The sequence below is a fragment of the Euphorbia lathyris genome, chromosome 1 (genome assembly GCF_963576675.1).
Source record: "Euphorbia lathyris chromosome 1, ddEupLath1.1, whole genome shotgun sequence".
Lineage (NCBI taxonomy): Eukaryota > Viridiplantae > Streptophyta > Magnoliopsida > Malpighiales > Euphorbiaceae > Euphorbia > Euphorbia lathyris.
Genome location: NC_088910.1, coordinates 5,556,145 through 5,576,344, shown reverse-complemented (window position 1 = coordinate 5,576,344; position 20,200 = coordinate 5,556,145). Strand labels below are relative to the sequence as shown.

The 20,200-nt window shown below is 38.1% G+C and overlaps 1 protein-coding gene across 1 annotated transcript; it reads left to right on the top strand.

Annotated features, from left to right (window-relative positions):
* The first annotated feature begins 1,484 nt into the window (after window positions 1–1,484).
* LOC136205999 (cytochrome P450 726A27-like) lies at window positions 1,485–3,509 on the top strand. Its single transcript, XM_065997242.1, has 2 exons — window positions 1,485–2,341; window positions 2,757–3,509. The coding sequence occupies exons 1-2, from the start codon at window positions 1,676–1,678 to the stop codon at window positions 3,408–3,410; spliced, it is 1,320 nt and encodes a 439-aa protein (XP_065853314.1). The 5' UTR covers window positions 1,485–1,675; the 3' UTR covers window positions 3,411–3,509.
* The last annotated feature ends 16,691 nt before the right edge of the window (window positions 3,510–20,200 follow it).

The following is a 20,200-nucleotide window of genomic DNA, read 5'->3' as shown; positions in this document are numbered from 1 at the left end:
AACATTGGTAACATAACTCAACAAGGTCTCTCGTTTCTCCTCCATGATTGATCTAAGTAGAGAACTAAGTTTTCTGTTTATGATGTGCATCAATTACTTTATTTCACCTGCATTTAAGCAAATTATTAGTAAACATAATAAACATATATAATTATATTAAAAATAAATAAATAAATAATTTATAAATGTTCAAATCTATTATAAAACAAAGAAAAATTGAAACAAAATCAGGCCCGCGTTACATGCTCTCCATCCATTTCTGGATAGTGGTATTACATTTTGCTTTATTGCTTGTGTACAACTCATCCACTTGTTCTTGCCCTGTATATAGCTCATCAAGGCAAGGCTCTGTCATCAGAGCAAATATATGCCACATTACTACCAAAAGCATAGATAAATTAGAATTCAACATGAATAATTATCTAGCAAATACATATAAAAAATTTTGTGGCACATCTAATCGTGGAAATGAGATATACAGGGCAATAATTGAGCTTGCCAAGAGAGATCAACCCTCTAGGACTGAGATTTGGGTGATATATATAAGAATATGAATACATTAATCAGTATATACAACCACTTTATACATACTATTATATGCACTAGCTTTTATAATTCGTTTTTTTGTTATTATGATTAGAGGTTTGAAGGGATAATAGGAAGCCCAAATGGAGTATAAAGACTCCTCCTTCCTATGAGGTATATTGACCGGACCTACATCCATTATCTCTAAATCATAATTGTTTTTTCTGCAAGGATATTTCATCTCTTTAGACTACTTTTGTTGGAAAAAGATGTTTAATTGAATTCAAATTACAAGATTGAAGATGTTATACTTTTTTTTCTACACAATTATATTAATTTTGTATATTATAGATTATGATTGAATACAGATTACAAATTATGTGCATATTACAATTATGATTGAATACACATTACGATTTTTGGTATATACAATTTTATGTGCACGTTTATTTCATGCATAATTGAGGTAAAAACATGAAAATTACTTATATTGCATGGTGAATAAAAATAAGAAAATAGCTTCTAAGCCACATTGAATTAAAAAAATTATCATCTTAACATCAATACAAACACAAATAATAAACAAAATCTGTCCTCTCAATAAATATACTTGGGCAAAATTGATTAAAGCATATGTTATCTGAAGCATGCTACAACTACAAACTTAAATATGCAAATTGTCATTGTCTGAAAAACTGTCATTGTCTGAAAGAGTTACGGGCTTTGCGCAACGCTGTTAGACACTAGTGCCCGTCCATATATGTTAGCATTAAATATTTACTAGTATTAGCTCTCTATGTTACGTAATCTTCCTATATATTAGCATAAAAAAATTTATTAGCATTGTGTAAAAGAAAAAAAACAAAAAAAAAATTCATCTATGGTAAGTTTTTCACTATATAATAGGATAAGGAATTTGAAAGAACACATTCATACAACAATTATCATAAAAATGGAGTTTCAAATACCCTCTTTTCTCATCCTCTTTAGCTGCCTCATTTTAACATTAATCATATGGAAGAAAATAAATAAGGACTCAAATCCTCCTCCTGGGCCATGGAAATTTCCTCTTTTAGGTAACATTCCTCAATTACTCCGCGGTCTGCCCCATGAAAGCCTCCGAGATTTGGCTAAAATTTATGGCTCTGTAATGAGCATTCAACAAGGCCAAATCCCGGCAGTTGTGTTTTCTTCGGTAGAAACAGCCAACCAAGTCCTCAAAATTCAGGGCGACCTATTCAGTGAACGTCCACGTCTCCTCTCCCGAGAAATTGCAAGTTACAATTACATGGACATGGCATCTGCGCCATATGGAGATTATTGGAGACAAATAAGGAAAATTACAACACTCCAATTTCTTAGTCCGAAAAGGATTTTATCCTTCCAATCAGTCCGAGAAGAACAAATATCAAATTTCATAAAATTGCTTGGTTCTAAAGAGGGGTCATCTGTCAATCTTCCGAGAATCATCTCAGATTTGATTGATAATATTTTTCTGATAACCATATTGGGTAAGAATGGGGAAAGTGAACAAACTATATTACCTATGTTAGAAAATATGCAGAAGGAAGTAATTGCTGGTATTGCTTCTGATTTATTCCCTTCCTTGAAATTCTTACTTGATTTTCTAAGTGGAGCAAAGTCAAGAATGCAGAAAGTGCACAAAGACACAGACAATGTACTTGAAGACATCATAAATGAACACAGAAATCAAACCAGCTTTGGAGATAACTTTTTGGATCTTCTTTTGAATCAACAGAAAAATGGAGAACGGGAATTTCCATTAACAAACCAAAGCATCAAAGCAAATATTCTGGTGAGTATTTACTTATAATTAACATCCAAAGATTAAATGACTAGTTTTATTAGGAAAAAAAAATATTAAGAACATTCTTATTGTCCTTGTTATTTTCAAATTTTTCTCTTAACAGTTGAAATGTCATATTTGTCTCTTAAACTTGCTTAAACTAAAATGGACTTGTAAGATTACACTTTTAGTAAGTTAAGAGAGCTATTTGCATTTTTATTAGAGATACTTCATATATCTCATAAATATTGGCACTGAAATTGTAGTGTTTTGTACTTATGTTCACATCTTACTAATTGATAAGTAGAGACTTAAAGTGTGCCATTATAATTGATTCGATGGTTCGACCAATAATTGATATGTTTTTACTTTAACTAAACTCTAGTCAATTGAGCAAGTTCTAACACAGTACATAAATTTGTAGCAAATGTTCGGTGCGAGGAAGACAGCCTTTAAAGCTCTGGAAGGGTCTATTGCAGAGCTGATGAAGAACCCAAAAGTAATGAGAAAAGCACAAGAAGAGGTGAGGAGAGTCTTTGGAGAAAAGGGAAAAGTGGAGGAATCAAGAATTCAAGAATTAAAATACTTGAAATCAGTTATTAAAGAAACTCTTAGATTACATCCACCAATAACCTTCATTTTCAGACAATGCAAGGAAAGAACAAAAATTATGGGATACGATATTCGCCCCAAAACTACAATTATGGTTAACGCTTGGGCAATTGGAAGAGACCCAATTGTTTGGAATGAACCTGAAAAGTTCTATCCAGAAAGATTTGAAGATAGTCAAATAGATTATAGAAGTGGAAATATGGAACTAATACCATTCGGTGCAGGAAAAAGAATATGTCCAGCAATTACTTTGGCCATAACGTATGTGGAGCTTCTGCTTGCAAACTTACTATATCATTTTGATTGGAAACTACCCGATGGAATCACACCTGCCAATCTTGATATGACTGAAATTTTTCATGGTACCTTCAAAAGAAAAGAACATCTTAACATGATTCCCATTCCATTTTCTCCATTGTCTCAAGATCAGGCCAAGAAAATTACATCTTCAGAATTCATGGAATAAGATGTTAATTCCTTCTTATTTCCTACTTCTTGTGTTGGTTTCTCTCTTTCAAATAATGTCTTGTCAAAAAAATTATATGATATTTAATGACAAGGCCAGTTGCTAGTGCTCATTGATTGTGGTGCTTTAATGGAAGCACAGTTCAACATTTTTTAGACAATTAATGAAACTTCTACATTAGAATAAAGAATGAGCCAAAAATATAGAAAAAGACAACAAAATCATACACCGAAGAATTATCTCAAAACACAAACCAAAATAGAAAACAAATACACGGTCGAATGACATGTATTTTTAATACACACGTTTGAATTATGCTCTTCAAAAAATTTATTATCTAGAATTTATAAGTTTCCATATAAAAGTAAAAAATTGCAAACAGAAAAGCATAGATCTAGAGAACTTAAGAAATGGAAAACCATATTGGAAAAAATTGGAACTTACAAATGCAATTTTGGAAAAGGGTAATATGAGGAAATGAATATTGGTTGTCAAAATACTTCATTTTTATCTTCGTGGTGCGCTGAATCTTCTGAATAAGAACAAACATATTCTAGAAAAACAATGAACGAATATATTGAGAGGAAAATTAAAAGAGTACAAGGGATGTTAGAAGGTCTAACCATAGTTATTGAATGGTTACACCATATAGAAAGGATAAAAAAATGGGTTAATACAAATAATTGAATGGCTAAGTGCATATTAAGAGGAATATGGAGACTTTGAATTGTTCAGAATATCCATTTACCGCGTGATAAATTTGGTTTTGGTAACGGAATAAAACACCACACCGTTATAAATACGCGGTATTTGTAAGGGGTCCAAACTACAACGACTATTATTAGTAACTCGCTAAACTTCACCGGTAACAAATAGTCCAATAAAATTGACATGACTAGTCTTTGTGTAACATGCTTTCGCAATGACCTCTACAAATATAGGTTTCTCAACTATCAAACCAGAATGTGTCACTAGTAAGGGGTTACTAACCACGTTTTTTCTACTAATATTTTGTTATACTAAGTAAACGCAATGTTGTAAAAAAACAATAGGTGATAGTCAGGCAAATAGGGCCCTCGGGGACTAAATGGGTTTGTTTTTCTATATTTTCTTTATTTGTTAATAAACAATATTATGTGTTTTTCTATCGTTGATTCGACACACGAATGCCGCTAGCTAACTGTAGGCTCTGATACCAACTGACGCAGCGGGAATATGGATAAATGTTAACTATCGTTGATTCGACACACGAATGTCGCTAGCTAACCGTAGTCTCTCAAACCAACTGACGTAGTAGGAATATAGATAAATGTTAACTATTGTTGATTCGACATACGAATGCCGGTAGCTAATCATAGGCCCTGATACCAACTCACGCAGTGGGAATATAGATAAGCGTTAACTATCATTGATTCCACACACGAATGTCGTTAGCTAACCGTAGGCTCTGATACTAACTGACGCAGTGGGAAATTAGATAAACGTTTGCTATCATTGATTCGACACACAATGCCACTAGCTAACCTTCAAAAGTCGTTGATTCATAAGAATGCCGATAATTCGAAAAGAAAATGGAAAACTCTCTCAAATTTTATTCATCCAAAGTCTCCTAAAAAAAAGAAAAACTTGCCTTTATATAGGCTTATAGAAAAGAAAGAAAAATAGGAAAAAAAGATAATTAATCCAAGTGTGAAAAGGAAAATAGACAAGTCTAGGTGCATCGAAAATATAAACTTTTATCTATTTTGTCTATTTGTCTTTTCCAAGATCCGTTCATCGTTATTTCATATAGAAAGGAATTAAATAAATGTACCTATGGTTGATGAACTAATCTACCGTTGTAAACGAAGTGCCCACATGGATGTCAAGTCAATCACAAACACAAACAAGAAATCAAAACTGAAACTTAGTAATCAACCAAATAGCAATCTAAGTGTAGATTGCCTCTAACGGTATCCACACGAATATAAGTAACAGATTGAAGAGAGTGAATAATTTAATCGAGTGAGAGACGAGAAGAAATCCTATTCCTCTATATTGTGTTTTCCGAAATTTACATACTAGGGTGGTCTATTTATAGTGCTCAATTAATTAAATCTCAATTTTATTTTATTTTTTTTGGTAGAAAAGGAAAAGAAAAACGAACAACAACAAACTACCCAGGAATTAGCCTAGGAAAGCTAACCCCAATCCTATCTTCTAAGAGAAGATGAGAGATGAAACTAGGGGAAACAGGAAGGGTAGTAACGCCTAACGTCCCTTCATGGCCCGCCGCCGCTAAGCGATCAGCAACACGATTCTGCTCTCTAAAAATGTGTCTGAACTCTACGAACTCAAAGGAGGAGCAAAGCCTTATAATAGCTTTGATGAGGTTGCGACTGTTAAGACCCATAGAATGATTCTCAGAAATCATTTTGATTGCTTCCAAATTATCAGACTCCACAGAGAGCCTCTTAACACCCAGCCTTTTAGCAAGATTGATTCCAGTAAGAATAGCCCAGAGCTCCGCAGAAAAGGAAGAACCCAACCCTAAATTCTGGGAGAACCCAGAAAGCCAGACGCCCCCTAAATCTCAATTTTATTAGGTTTAGTAAATTAGAATCCTAAACGATTTAGTTATTCTATTTAGACAATTATTCTATTTATTAAACATTATCTTATATCTAATAAAATATATTTAATAAATATTATCCTAATCCCATTAGGATAATTAATTAGGATATGATAATAATAAAGATAAATAATCACATTATATTATCTAACCAATATTATTTCTTTAATTGATTTAACCATAATGTAATCTAACCATATATTTCTCTAAATAAATCAACTAAAAAACCCTAATTTATTCACTACATAATTCGCCCCTCCCATGTCTCTCCGTTAAATTACTATTCCATCATTCGGTCTTAATTCCTGTGTGGCCTATTAGGTTCTTACTGAAGCTAGCCGTATATGTTTATTTAAATTAATTCAACTAGATCAATTTAATCCTAAACATATAACAGAATGGGTGCGTAAACTATTTTATCATAATCATCACATTCCCCTAGAGCGATAACGTTTACCTTTCAGTGTTAGGTCTAGTATAATTCGATCATTCCTCAGCTATATCAGTAGATGAATTCGTAACTATGGAATATGTCAGGTTACATATAATGAGACGTCTGTTTTACTTGTTCAGATAGAATTAACTCTAAATAGACAGGTTAAGTGAAATCTCCATTTACACTCTTAACCCTATCACCTTGCAAGGGTTTCAGTTAATTCTTCCACAAGAGGCCCATAGATATATCTCCTATCTATTAGGAGTGATGAATGCTCAATCTAACATTAATTATCCTGCAATTACTTTATATGATATCCAACTCTGCTCTCACACACCCCAGAGTCCCCCCTGTAGTGGATCATGCTCGCACAAAATCAAAGCATCGCACTCCATCAATCACTAGTTAATGTTTATTTGAGTCTGAGGATTACTTATACCTACTAATACCATTTGAGATGAAACAGGTGACACTAGATAAATCCATCCATCCTATTATCTCAAGTCGAGTCCCCAATCCTAATGAAATCCTTCACATGATCCTTGTAACTGTCTAGATATCTCCATATGTAAAGCTTGTGAGATCAGCTCTCTGTTCACAATAGAAAACATTATTACATGCAAGTCTCAATAGCATTATGTCAATCCCTAAAAACATATTACTTGACTAGGGCTGTTTTAAGTTTATCAGTTTTATTATAAAGTTATGTCTCACTTTATACTTTTATGAACACTTTATTATTACTTAAATAAACTTCGAGATTTCTTTTATTTAACTTAATTAGCTCTGATAAAAGATAAATGTCTTTATATAGTTAAACTTACTATATCACAAAACAAACGATAATGAACAATTCATTTACAACTGGTTTATATCCTACAACAATTGACTATATGACACTAAACGCCAACATCTTCCACTTGGACTAAAACCAATTATTTCTATAAACATTCTCATAATCGTTCGCATGACGATCATGAACCTTTTGGGGGTAAGACATTCTTTAAATGGATCTATAAGATTGTCCCATCATTGGCAGTCTTTTAATTCTCACATCTACAATTGTTGTTGTCTTTCGAAAAGATAGTAATGAATGGGGTAGTGTTTGGATGTAGTATGAGACTGCGGGTCCTTAGCAATAGCAAAAAATCTATTATTAATCTCATTAAAAATGCCAGGTACCGCGCCTAGTTAATTAATAAACCTCCATTTTTTACTACAAGAAAAAACAGTTTACCAAGGACTTCATGTCGTCGTATTTAGCATTTTTCCGCTAGTAAAAGTCATTACCGATGACTTACCATCCAAACAGGCGTTCAAGGCAATTCCTCCGTTGGTAAAAAAATAACCATCGACAAAGCCATTGTCATTGGCATTTACGACGACAATTTCGTCGGTAACTTCTAGGAAAAGAATCTAAACATATGATACTTCTCACAGTTACTAATGTCTACTATCATTGGTAAGTCATGGGTAACCTGAAATCGTTGGTAAGCCATCAGTAAAGTTTAACCATAATATGGCACCAATAATATTAGACAGTACATTGTCGGTAATTTTTTAGGCTATATTTTGGTACGAAATTATTGTCATTGGTAATATCATTCGCAATTATATAAATATTGGATGTTATATTTTTGGCATAAAATTATAATCGTCAATATGTCGGTAGAAATGTATAAATTTTGAAAATATAATCGTAGAATATGTCATTGGTACTGTATATATACCGAATACATACAAGACAGCAACACAGATGAACAAAGTCTTTTACATTCACATTTCCATCGTAAACTTACATAAACAAAAACAAAATAGACTTGCACATTCGTCAAATTCAGGGGATACGTTATGTTCTGCAACAATTATACAAAGTGTCAAAAGAGACTTTAACTATTGTCCAATGCTTGGGTTTGGAGGTGCTACCCAGATTGGCTGCCCACCAGCATTGAGTCGGGTTCATGTTTTGTCAAAGTGTCAACAGCGGTACACAATTTCTTCCCTCCTGTGATTATATATCATGAATAATAGTTTTAGTGACCACTTAGAGATCCAATTCAAAATACCATATCTAAAAAAGAGGACTAAATAGTTGAAGAAACGTTTAGCTACTACTCTGAATTTGGACGCAGAAAAGTTTATAAGATGTCTAACTAGACATGCATATTAAACAGATTGTCTATATAAATCGTAATGTCGTCAGTATTTTTTTTATGTCATTGCTAAGATGTTGGTATTTTTTAGAATTAAAAGTTAAAATAACCTTAAACTTAGTTGCCAATATAAAATTAGCTTAAATTTAAATTTAAGTATATGTATTAGTTCAACAAAAAAAAAACCCTTAAGTTGTTAATTTTGATAAATTACTCTAAATTTTATAAAAAAATTGGTATCAAAATTAATTATACCTAGGTCAATTTGTCAAAAATTACAAATTTGAGAACTAAATTGATACCTAAACTTTGATTTTGACAATCATTCTTACCAAATTTAAAGACTAATTTAACCATTAATTCTATTTTTTTAATATAGTTTTGGAATTTTTGAAGCTATGTCATTAGTATGTTCTCTGTAATACCAACGACATGGCATTGACACATACTGTCATTAAAATTTCCAATGACAAAAATCGTTTGTAATATATGTCGTTGGTAAGTCATTTGTATTTTATAGGTATATTCGTTTATAATGTTGGTAGAATGATTTTGTACGTAAATTGTAGGTATGTCGTTGGTACTAACCACGACATATATGTCACTGGTAAATTGTCATCGGTAAACTGTTATTTTCTTGTAGTGTTTGATTTTTGGCTCGGCCATCGTTTCCTACTTGGAACTATTCTAGCTAACCGTACCTCTTTCAGAATAAACTTGTATTTTGTGATCATTATACGTGATGAGGGGAATAATATATTCGAGGTGAAGGCGTCAATGATCCATATGTTGCAAGCAGTGGTTCAGTACGAAGGTTTGGCTCCTGAGGATCCACACATCCATATACAAGATTTCCTGATTATGTGCGATACTTTCCAAAATGCAAGAGATGTGATGGACGATGTGATCAGACTAAAGTTGTTCCCATTTACACTAAAGGATCGAGCAAAGCAATGGCTAAAAAACATACAGCCAATAACCATTCGTACTTGGTGTTAGGCATGAATTTGACTACAATTTAACATATTATTTATGATGAATTAAGGGTGTTTTGAGGGTTAAATTACGTAAAAGAAGGTCTTATAAGTGTTTTTATGCAGATTGGGAAAGATTAAGTCAAACAGACTGTAAGCATCCTATTTTGCACAAACCATGAGGAGATGAGCAACCTATGATCCAGCGGTCTAATGCTGCGTTTCTGATGACGGATGGCGACTTGACAGGAGGCATGAGCGGCAGGCAGGAAAGGCAGGAAAAGAGCAGTTAAAAGAAGCATCATGACAAGAGTGTTCGACCCTTGAGTGTTCAAGGGTCAAAAGTATCTTAACCACTTCTAGTAATCTAGGATCTATGAAAAATTTATTTGGTTTTGTAATATTTTATCACATACTTTCGGTACCGTTGTAGACACCGAGTCGGAGGACCTGTGATGAAAACCTAAAAACAGGATGGTTGAAGTGGTTGATTCCGGAAGTTTTGAAAAACAAAAAAAAATATAAACATAATAAGCAAGAAAAGTTACGGCGGGTTGCTGTTGTCGATCGGATGGCTCGCGAATGCTTAGCGGCACGGTGCGAGTGCTTAGCGGGAGCCGACGCGCGTTTGACGACAGTCGGACGCCCGCTCGACAGCACGAAGCGCGGGCTCGATGTCCGTCGGACGCACGCTTCCAGCCACGAATGGCACACACTTGACGTCCGAGCGATGCACGGGCCCGGCAGCGCGGTGCGCGCGCTCGTCGACCACGGGGCGTGTGCGCCCGGTAGCGCGGAACGCGCGTTCGGCGGCTACGACGCGTGGGCGCCCGACGGCACGGAACGCGCGCTCAACGGCCACGGGACGTGCGCGCCCCGGCGGCCGTTGGGCGAGCGTCGAACAACGTCGGGCGAACGCCCAACGTTCGTTGAGCGAACGCCCAACGGCAGTTGGGCGCGCGCCCAACCTTGCGTTGGGCGGCCGCCCAACCATGTTGGGCGGCCGCCCAACTATTGTTGGGCGATCGCCCAACAATGTTGGGCGATAGCCCAACGGAAGGTTGGGCGGCCGCCCAACATGCCTTGGGCGGCCGCCCAACCCTCTTGGGCGACGCCCGATTTTGCTCGGGCGTCGCCCATTCTTCCGGGGATCCAAATTTTTTTTTCCCAAAAAAATCCAAATTTTTCCAAAGTTAAATTTTTACTAAAAAACACAAAAAACCGGAAAATCACGACTCGTGGAATCAATCGGCTTCGACTGTCAGATACCGAACTTAAGGTATTATCCGAGGACTAGACTCGTTTTATTTTATTTAATTTATTTCTTTTCCTTTATTAATTTTTATGTTATAATTTTATTTATTTAGCTATTTATTTATTTAACATGTTTTATTTAATTTTGCGTATTTATTTAATTTTCGTCTCGTGTTGAATAAAAACCTCGTTTTGATATCCCAATACGAATCGTGATCCGATAAAAAGGTAGTTCGGGTATTAAAAACGTTGTAATTATAAGCTTTTTAAAAAAGATATTTCCGAATAACGTTTTAAAATAAAAACGTCGTTTTAGGAACTTTCGTTATTGACTATGATCCATTTTTGGTAGTTCGAAAATCCAAAATGATTGAATTAGACTTAATTTAAAGCTTTTGAATAAATCTGGAAATAATTGGAGTGTTGCTATAATTTTCCGTTTTCTGTCACTAAAGGCTGTTTACCGACGGAATTTCCGTCTGTAAATCTGCTGGAATGTAAAAAATGTTGTTTTGGTCCCTCTTTCTCAACTTTTAAGCTTTTAATCCTTTGTACATATATGTATATTAATGTAATAAACATTTTCAAATTATTTTTGGATAGTTGGTACATATAGTTATTTAGGATATTTATATATCATTTTTTTTTATTTAATCTAATATAAGTATATGTATATATATCTTTTTCTTTTTCCTTCATTTAAATGATAATGGATTTTATTTTAAAATGATATTTATTTGGGTGTTTTGGGAGTGATTAATTAGTAGACATTTTGTGGATAAATGGGTATTATTTTGATATTTAAACCACATTATGTATGTATATATATAGTTTTGGGCTATTTGGGTTATATTAGTTATTATTAGATAAAACTATTTTGGGGACAAATAATATTTTCTTATTTAGGGGTTTTATTTATTATTTTCACATATTTAAAGTAAAAATGTATTATATTTAGTATTTTCATTATTATTCCTTATATATGTATTATATAGTATCTTTTCACTTATCCTTATTTCATGTTCCTTTTTTTTTGGCTAAAATGTATATATATACCTATATTATTTTCTTTATTCTTTGGACATTTATGGGTCCATATTTTAAATGGGCTTTATTTGGGAGTGAATTTTGATTTAATATGCTTATTGTTGTAATTATGACAAGTAAAGAGTCCATTGAGTAAAAAGGGGAAAATAAATCACAAAAAGAGTTTTCAATTTAATTATTTAAACTAAATCGTTCCAATGGCGATTCGGGTGAACTTCATCAAACGGGGTTTTAAAACGCACCTAAATCGTTCCAACGGCGATTAAGGTGCGAACCATGTAAATGAACTAGTTTTGGGAGAAATAAGTTAGTATAGAATTAACATGCAACACGACATGTAAATCACATCGTAAATAAATCAATTCTTTCTTCTCCCCCTCTCTCTTGTATACTTTAAATTTATGCAAAATGGGTGATTCTTTACCAAATTGGCTTTCAATAATATATGCTCAAAACGGTTTTCAAAACGAGAAAGAAAAGGTTTCAAATGAATTTTAAACTTAAAGAAATATGCGATTAGTCTGTTATCGCCTAACATGCTGAGTAGGAGGCCGGTGGTTCATAACCGAACGGTGTCGGAGTGCCTAGTAGCCTTTCTCCGGAAAGGAGCTAGCCTTCTCGGCTCGTACCTAAATTTCCCGAACCCTCACCGGTCTCCCGCAAGGGATCGGTGTTCATTTTCCCTTCGTGGGTGGCGTCTCTTCCATACTCCGAGCTCCGGTCCTGCCGAGCAGCTTGATTCCACGATTGGTTGCTTTCGGCGCTAATCACCGCTTACGTCGCCATGAGGTGTCCACCCCCCGGTCCGCCCGAGAGATTAGGCCGCGGCACCTCATCTAACAAGTGGAGACTCTGCTGGGGAAGCGAGAAATTTGATTCCGGAAGGCGTGTATTAAGCCCTTAACGGGGACGGATCGTATTATTTCTTTTCATATGCATTCATGTGCATTATTGCAAACCTTTTGGGTAATTTCTGCGAAACCTCTAGCGAGAGTCCATTCGTCGCTCGAAAGAGGCTAGTGTAAGTTCCCCCTTACAGTAAGGCGCCAAAGGGTCCCCATCCATTCGTTAGGGGCGAATTTGTGCGGTCCTGTGAGGTCCCGCGCTCAGCCGTGTCAGCATATAGTAGCCTTAGAAGTTTCCATAGGATTGCCCGTTACCATTTTTGATGTGATGAATGAATCAGTTCGTGTTTTCAAATTGCCATGATACGTGTCTAATCCTAAAATATGTAAAGAAAATGAAACGATACGTTAATATATACTCTTAAGCCGACATACAAACTACCCCGAAACATCGAATCGATTCGAACTAAAGACGACTTAATCATCTCGTATGAATGAACTTGTGCGACCCGTCTGGTCCCTTTCCGTGTCCCGAAGAAGGCGCATGTTTAGGAAATATGTTATGACGTAAGCACGTGTTAGTATGAATTGGTTTGGTGTTAGGGATAGTTACATCTCGATTTAAAAAAAATTATTATATTAACGATAGTCGTTATTCACATTCTTTAAATATGTTGGGATAAAACGAAATTATGACGAAACGAAAACCAAGAACATTTCTGTCTTGAACGACCCCGTTGTAACGTAAAGAGTTTCGCAAACGTGGCCCGTCCCTTCCGAATAAAAGACGAGCTCTTACGTTATGCCTTGTGTCGTTCTTAAGAGAAATGGACGTGTCCGCAAAAGTGACTAAGAAAATAAAAGAAAAGCAAAAATAAATAAACGACCAAAATCCTTCTGTATCTACGATATACATCAATCCCGAGAGTAGTTAAAGAAAACAAACCAATGCCGTCAAATACGTGCCTCGAACTGGTATATACGTCGTTTAAAATCATAAAGCCGAATTAAGCTAAACCGCATGATTGCACCATATGGACGAGACTGTGGGTTTGACTAATGGCTCGATCATTTCAACCGTTACCAAAACTACAAGAAATATGGCCCGATCTGTGTGTTTGCTTAACTCGCGCCTAAATGAAAAAAAACGGTAATATCCCTGCTTCGAATAAGCATGCGATTCAACGAAACGTTGATTTTCTATAACCACGCTAGGATGATATATCCCGTAAATTGGAAGAAGTAAAATCTTGTCGCTAGCCGAAAGATTACTGCACGCTCGAATAAGACTCACCGTCTTTTCACGTAGCCAAAACGAGCAAACGAATTCTTAACGCTAAAAACAAACACGTTACGCGATGAGTCCGTTCCTTAAAATAAAAAGTGCTTTCATCACTAAATAAACACGTGGTTACGTCTCTCGATAGATCCAAAAGATCCCGTTGTAATCTAAAAATCGAGACACGAACCCACGCGAATAAAAAGGAATGAGTCATTGTCGATAATGAACGGTTGGACTAAAAAAATAACTCGTACCACGTCTAAAGACCGAGATGCGCTCAAAGGGAATCAAAACCCGAACTAATGCATCTCGCAAAATGACAAAAGACGAGTTATTTCGAAAGAACAATCCATTTGGTCGATATCTTAGTCACTGAACGCTGATACGTTAAAACGAACTGTGTTGTCTGATGGATGATTTACTTTTCCGCAATAATCGTCGGCATCACGCGTCCCCTGGACCACAATATGAGCCCCAAACCAAAATCCTAGGACAGAGACTTGGACCATCGAGTGTGTGGAGGAATAATGGTGGAAGAGAGATGTTGTGATACGTGTAATTAGACTAACGTTTGTTCTTCTTATCTTATATATCCGTAAATAAATAAAAGCGCACACCATGAATCATGCATATAAAATCATGCATACATACTAATGAATACCGTTCACGCAGACGTCATCATTAAGCGGTTGTGGTTTCGCGAGAGTAACCGGCTTGTCAGACAGTTTGATCAGCTACGGGTAGACAGTTCCGAATCGGTAGTTGTGGCTTCTGAATCATCTTCGTCTGGGTATACTCAGTCCTCTGTCAGTATGTCTGCGACCGACGAAAAAGTGGCTGAATTGGAAAACTCTGTGAACAATATCAATGATCAGCTGGCCGCAATCTTGGCCCAGCTAGCTGAGCTAGCACTAAAAGACAACAAGAGTGGCAGTAAGCGTGCTGAGAACGAAGTAAACACCGGTCCCCGCTTCGGGAACGAGGATGATTATCAGGATTATATCCAGAAACAGCTTGAGAAAGAGAAAGCTAAGGAAGAGGAGTGGAAGCAGCACATCACTCAGGAGGTGCAGGACCTACGTGGGGGAAGTTCCGGGAGTCAGGACTTTTATAATTTGAAGAATTGTTTATCGGCAACGGCTTTGCCTTTGAAATTCTGGCTCCCTGACATGAAAATGTTCGATGGAACTGGAGATCCCACTGCCCACATGAATCAGTATGTTGCCGTGATGAAGCACACGATCCTGACTGAGGATCAAGTCCTAGGGTTGTTTAACACCTATATGGAGGGGGCGGCCCTCACATGGTTTCATGCATTGCTTATGGTGACGAAGAGGGATTGGAAGGAGTTAGCGAAGTCATTCATCGCTCAGTATAGCTTCAACACCATGCTTGAGGTCACTTTGAAGGAACTAGAGAGCACTAAGCAACAGGCTGGGGAATCTTTTTCCGATTTTGTGAAAAGATGGAGGGCTAAGGCCGCGGTTATGAAGCAGAAGCCGCTTGAGCAAGATCAGATCCGAATGGTGGTGGGCAACACGTTGCCGTATATTAAGAATGAGCTGCGGTATATGCCTTTTACCGACTTTAATCAGATGTATAGCTGCGCCTTGACAGTTGAGGGGGATGGAGAACCAAAGAAAGCCTATACCAAGTGGACGAAGTCTGGATATAGTGCCGGAGGGCCAAATGAGAGTACAGAGTCCGCTGTAGTGAAAGTGCTTGATCTTAATGCTATCGAAAAGAGGCAATTCGCCAAATTTGATCAGACCTACGCAAAAGTTTTCGAACGATTGCAGAAAAAGGGGCTGCTGAAAGCTCTTACTCATTATAACAAGACACCGCCTCCTCCGCAGATACAAGCTAGGGGATATTGCGAGTTCCACAGCAATTATGGGCATACAATTGAGAATTATGAGAGGCTAAAACACGAAATCCAGGATTTAATCGAGGAGAAAAAGATAGCTGATCCTTCGTCAACAAACCCTTCCACTAAGCGTAATCCATTGCCTAATCATAGGGTGAGCATGATCGGAGTTGGTTTGATAGTGATGGAATCCTTCGAGGAGAACGTAGAGGAGTTGTTGGACTCTGACGAAAAGAACAATGTAGGAAATGGTCTATATGTGTCCTTCCTTTGCAAGGAACAAGGGGATGAACCGATGGATGAAGGATTAGATGGTGGAGCACCGTATGATGAAGATAGTGCTGAAGAGACCGGAGAAGGGTCGTCTCGAACTATTGTGCCTAATTTGGGTCTGTTTAGTGGTGGAGGAAATCCCGAGGTGCACCTGCGTGAGTATATGCATGACATGTTTGTTGAATCCTTCGGGGTGGATGAGATTGCTCAGTGGTTCCACCATTCGCTGGTAGGCGAGCCTTTGGAATGGTTCCACTCATTACCCGACTCTTGTAAGCATGATTGGGATCAATTATCAGATTCATTCTTAGAAAAGTACCAAAGAGCTGAGGACAGAACCGCAGAACGCTTCGCAATGCAGATCGGACCTATCAAGTGTCCGTTACCGAGGGTTAGTAAGTATAATGGCAACAAAGATCCCATGGAACACCTTCACTTCTACTTATCGGCCATGGCGCCTTTGGGTTTTAAGGAGGAAGAGATCACCAACTTGTTTTGTAATTCACTGATGGGTGAACCGTTAATGTGGTATATGTCGCTGCCGATGTATGTTAAGACCGATTGGGCGGCAATGACGAAGAGATTTATCAAGGAGTATACAGTATGGATGCTGGCAGAGCAAACCCCGGATTCCCCTTCTTACCAAACACCTGATGCAGTGTTAGCAATGCCTAGGTATGGTGGATACCAAGATCCTGTTGAGCATGCGAGGTTATTCCGCAACCATATGTATGATGCCGGATTTCCGCAATGTGAATTACATGAACATTTTCCAGAAACCTTAATGGGAGAAGCCTTGTTGTGGCATCAAGGCCTATCAGAGGAGGAAATGGGTCATTGGGTACCGCTCAGGAGTGCCTTTGTGGCAAGGTATGAAATGTATAGTCCGTGGACGAGATCCCTGGAAGATCTGGATAGGATTAGGCAATTCCCCGAGGAACCATTTATGGATTATGCTAGAAGGTGGAGGCACCATTATGAGCAGTGTCACGAAACAATGAGCAATAAGGTGCAACTTATGTGCATACAACGAGGTGCTATTCTGTTGGCCGCAAGAAGAATGAGCAGAGTGTCCCTCCATGATTATGATGAGTTGATAGGTTGGGCTTTGTATGGATCAGTGGATCCCTTTTATTTGAATTCGAACGTTCCTCACGTCATGGATTTAATGATTGTGGACATTTGGGAGAGTTCTTCGGACGAGGAAGATGCTGATCGGAGGATTCCTATTAACATTTGGGACGAATCGGATGATGAGCCGGAAATCACCGTCATGACGAGATCAGGTCGAGTGGCCAAGGGAAAGGCACCTATGGTAGAGACTAAGATAGGGGAAGGGTCGGCTCCTAAGCCCGATGACCAAGTTCTTGAGCAGTTGAAGAAGACACAAGCTAAGTCCACGGTCTGGGAAATTTTATGCCATTCCAAATACCATCGTGAAAATTTGATGAAAGAGCTGCAGAATTTGGTTATTTCTACCGATACTGAGCCGGAAGCACTAGTAGGGGCAATCATGGCTCGAAAGAAAACCGAAATCACATTTACGGACGAGGATCTCCCAGAAGAGGGGAAGGCTCACAATAAGCCTTTGTATATCCGAGCGGAAATCAATGGGAAGAAGACTAGCTGTGTGATGGTCGATGATGGATCGGCTATTAATGTTTGTCCGTTGAAACTCTTGTCTAAACTGGGAGTGGAAAGAGGAGACTTGACGGCCTCGGAAACTGTGATTAGGGCTTATGATGATAGCCGAAGGCATATTGAAGGAGTCTTTAAGGCCAAGTTGAAAGTGCGGCCGCATGAAGAAGAAACTGAGTTCACAGTGCTGGATATCCCGGTAACCTTTGCCGTATAGTTGGGACGCCCATGGTTCCACAAGTTGGGAGGTGTGCCCTCCACGCTCCATCAAATGATCAAATTCCCCTTCGGGGAGGAGATAGTGACGATCAGAGCGGATAAATTAAGCTCGGTGGCGGCATTGGGAATTGAGCCCCAACTTTTCTCCGGATTCTAAGTTTCTGGGATTTACGAGTCTAGCATGACCACCGATGTAGTGAAGATGATGAAGGGAGGCTTCATCCCTGGTATGGGCTTGGGAGCGCACCATCAAGGGTTGCCAGAATTTCCGGACTTCAAGAGTCAGAAAACCCGGGGGGGTTTAGGATATGAGCAGGGAGGTCCATCCAACACAAGTAATGAAGGAAAGGTGGGCCTAAAGGGGTATTTTATGAATGAGGGGCACGGAAAGGTGTATTCGGGGACTCCCGAGTCGTGGACTAGCACTGAAGGAAAGATTCTGCCAGGTTTTGAGATCTTCAATGATGTGACTGACTGGGGCAAATAAAAGGCGAGCTGCTTCGTCGAGGAGATCATGGTGTTAGATTTGAATGCCGAGGAGCAGGTGATCACCATTGAAGCCACTGTGGGAGCGGTGGACGAGCCCAGTACCTCCGAAGCTTATGAGAAACCCGAGAACCCCGATGATGAAAATTGTATTACTGCTTTATTTGAATCAGATGATGTACTCGCCAATACTATCAATGAAATGAATTCTGATTTTGCTTACTTGCTTGATGTTGATCGTGATCATTCCATGCATTCTCATTCATATAACATGCCTACATTTGAAATCAATGCAATAGAAATGTCAACTTTCAATCTTGGCACGGATGAAAATCCTAAACTTATACAAATTGCTCAAGAATTAACTATTGAAGAGAGGAAAGAATTCGAGAGAATAATTAAAAAATACGAAATAGTGTTTGCTTGGACATACGAAGACATGCCAGGAATTGATCAATCAATCGTAACTCACCGTATTCCAACATACCCCGATGCGAAGCCCGTAAAGCAGAAGCTCCGACGCATGAGACCGGAATGGGCAGATAAGATCAGAGAAGAAGTGAAAAAGCAGTTAGAAGCAGGGTTCATCGAAGTAATCGACTATCCCCCTTGGGTCACAAATGTAGTGCCCATCGCAAAGAAGGACGGCAAAGTGAGAATGTGCGTCGATTATAGAGATCTTAACAAGGCGTGCCCCAAAGATGAATTCGCGTTGCCTCATATTGACGTGTTGATCGACAGTGCAGCATCAAGCGTCTTGCACACGAATGTGGACGGTTTCATGGGCTACATGCAAGTTCAGATGGCTGAGAAACACAAAGCAAAAACCTCATTCACCACTGAGTGGGGAACATACTGCTATAGGGTGATGCCGTTTGGTTTGAAGAATGCCGGAGCAACTTACCAGCGAATGGCTACGGCTCTGTTCCATGATATGATACACAAGGAGGTAGAAGTTTATGTGGATGACATGATGGTCAAATCAGAGACAAGGGAAGGGCATTTTGCTGCGCTCGAGAAGTTTTTGGCCCGAATCGCAGAATTCAAGCTAAGGTTAAACCCGAAGAAGTGCTTTTTTGGCGTTTCGTCGGGGAAAATCTTAGGCTACGTAATCGGAAATAAGGGAATCGATGTAGATCCCGATAAAGTGAAGGCCATACGGGAAATGCCGGCACCAAAAAATGAAAAAGAGGTGAGAGGGTTTCTAGGGCAGGTTCAGTATATCAGTCGATTCATAGCGAGACTTACCGCAATCTGCGAGCCAATCTTCAAGTTGCTATGGAAAGATCAACCCACAATTTGGAATGATAAGTGTCAGCAAGTTTTAGAGAACGTCCGGAATTACTTATCCAATCCACCAGTGTTAAGACCGCCTAAACTAGGAAAACCTCTTCTCCTCTATGTGGCGATCGAGGAGCGATCTATTGGGGCAATGTTGGCCCAAGAAGGAGACACCGGTGTGGAGCACGCGGTGTATTATCTGAGTAAGAAGTTCCTGGAATACGAGCTTAAGTACAACATGATCGAAAAGACGTGTGTGGCAGTAGTATGGTTGACAAAGAAACTACGACACTATTTTCAATCGTATAAAGTGATCATTATTTCTCGGATGGACCCCGTGAAGTATCTGTACCGGACTCCGTCTTTAACAGGGAAGCTAGCCCGATGGTTGTTGCTTTTGTCCGAATTCGATATTGAATATGTA

Bases quoted from the DNA above. Each gene is read 5' to 3' on its own strand.
- LOC136205999 (XM_065997242.1), top strand. From the start codon at position 1,676: ATGAGCATTCAACAAGGCCAAATCCCGGCAGTTGTGTTTTCTTCGGTA. The intron at 2,342-2,756 runs GTGAGTATTTAC...ATAAATTTGTAG, and splicing joins GCATCAAAGCAAATATTCTG to CAAATGTTCGGTGCGAGGAA.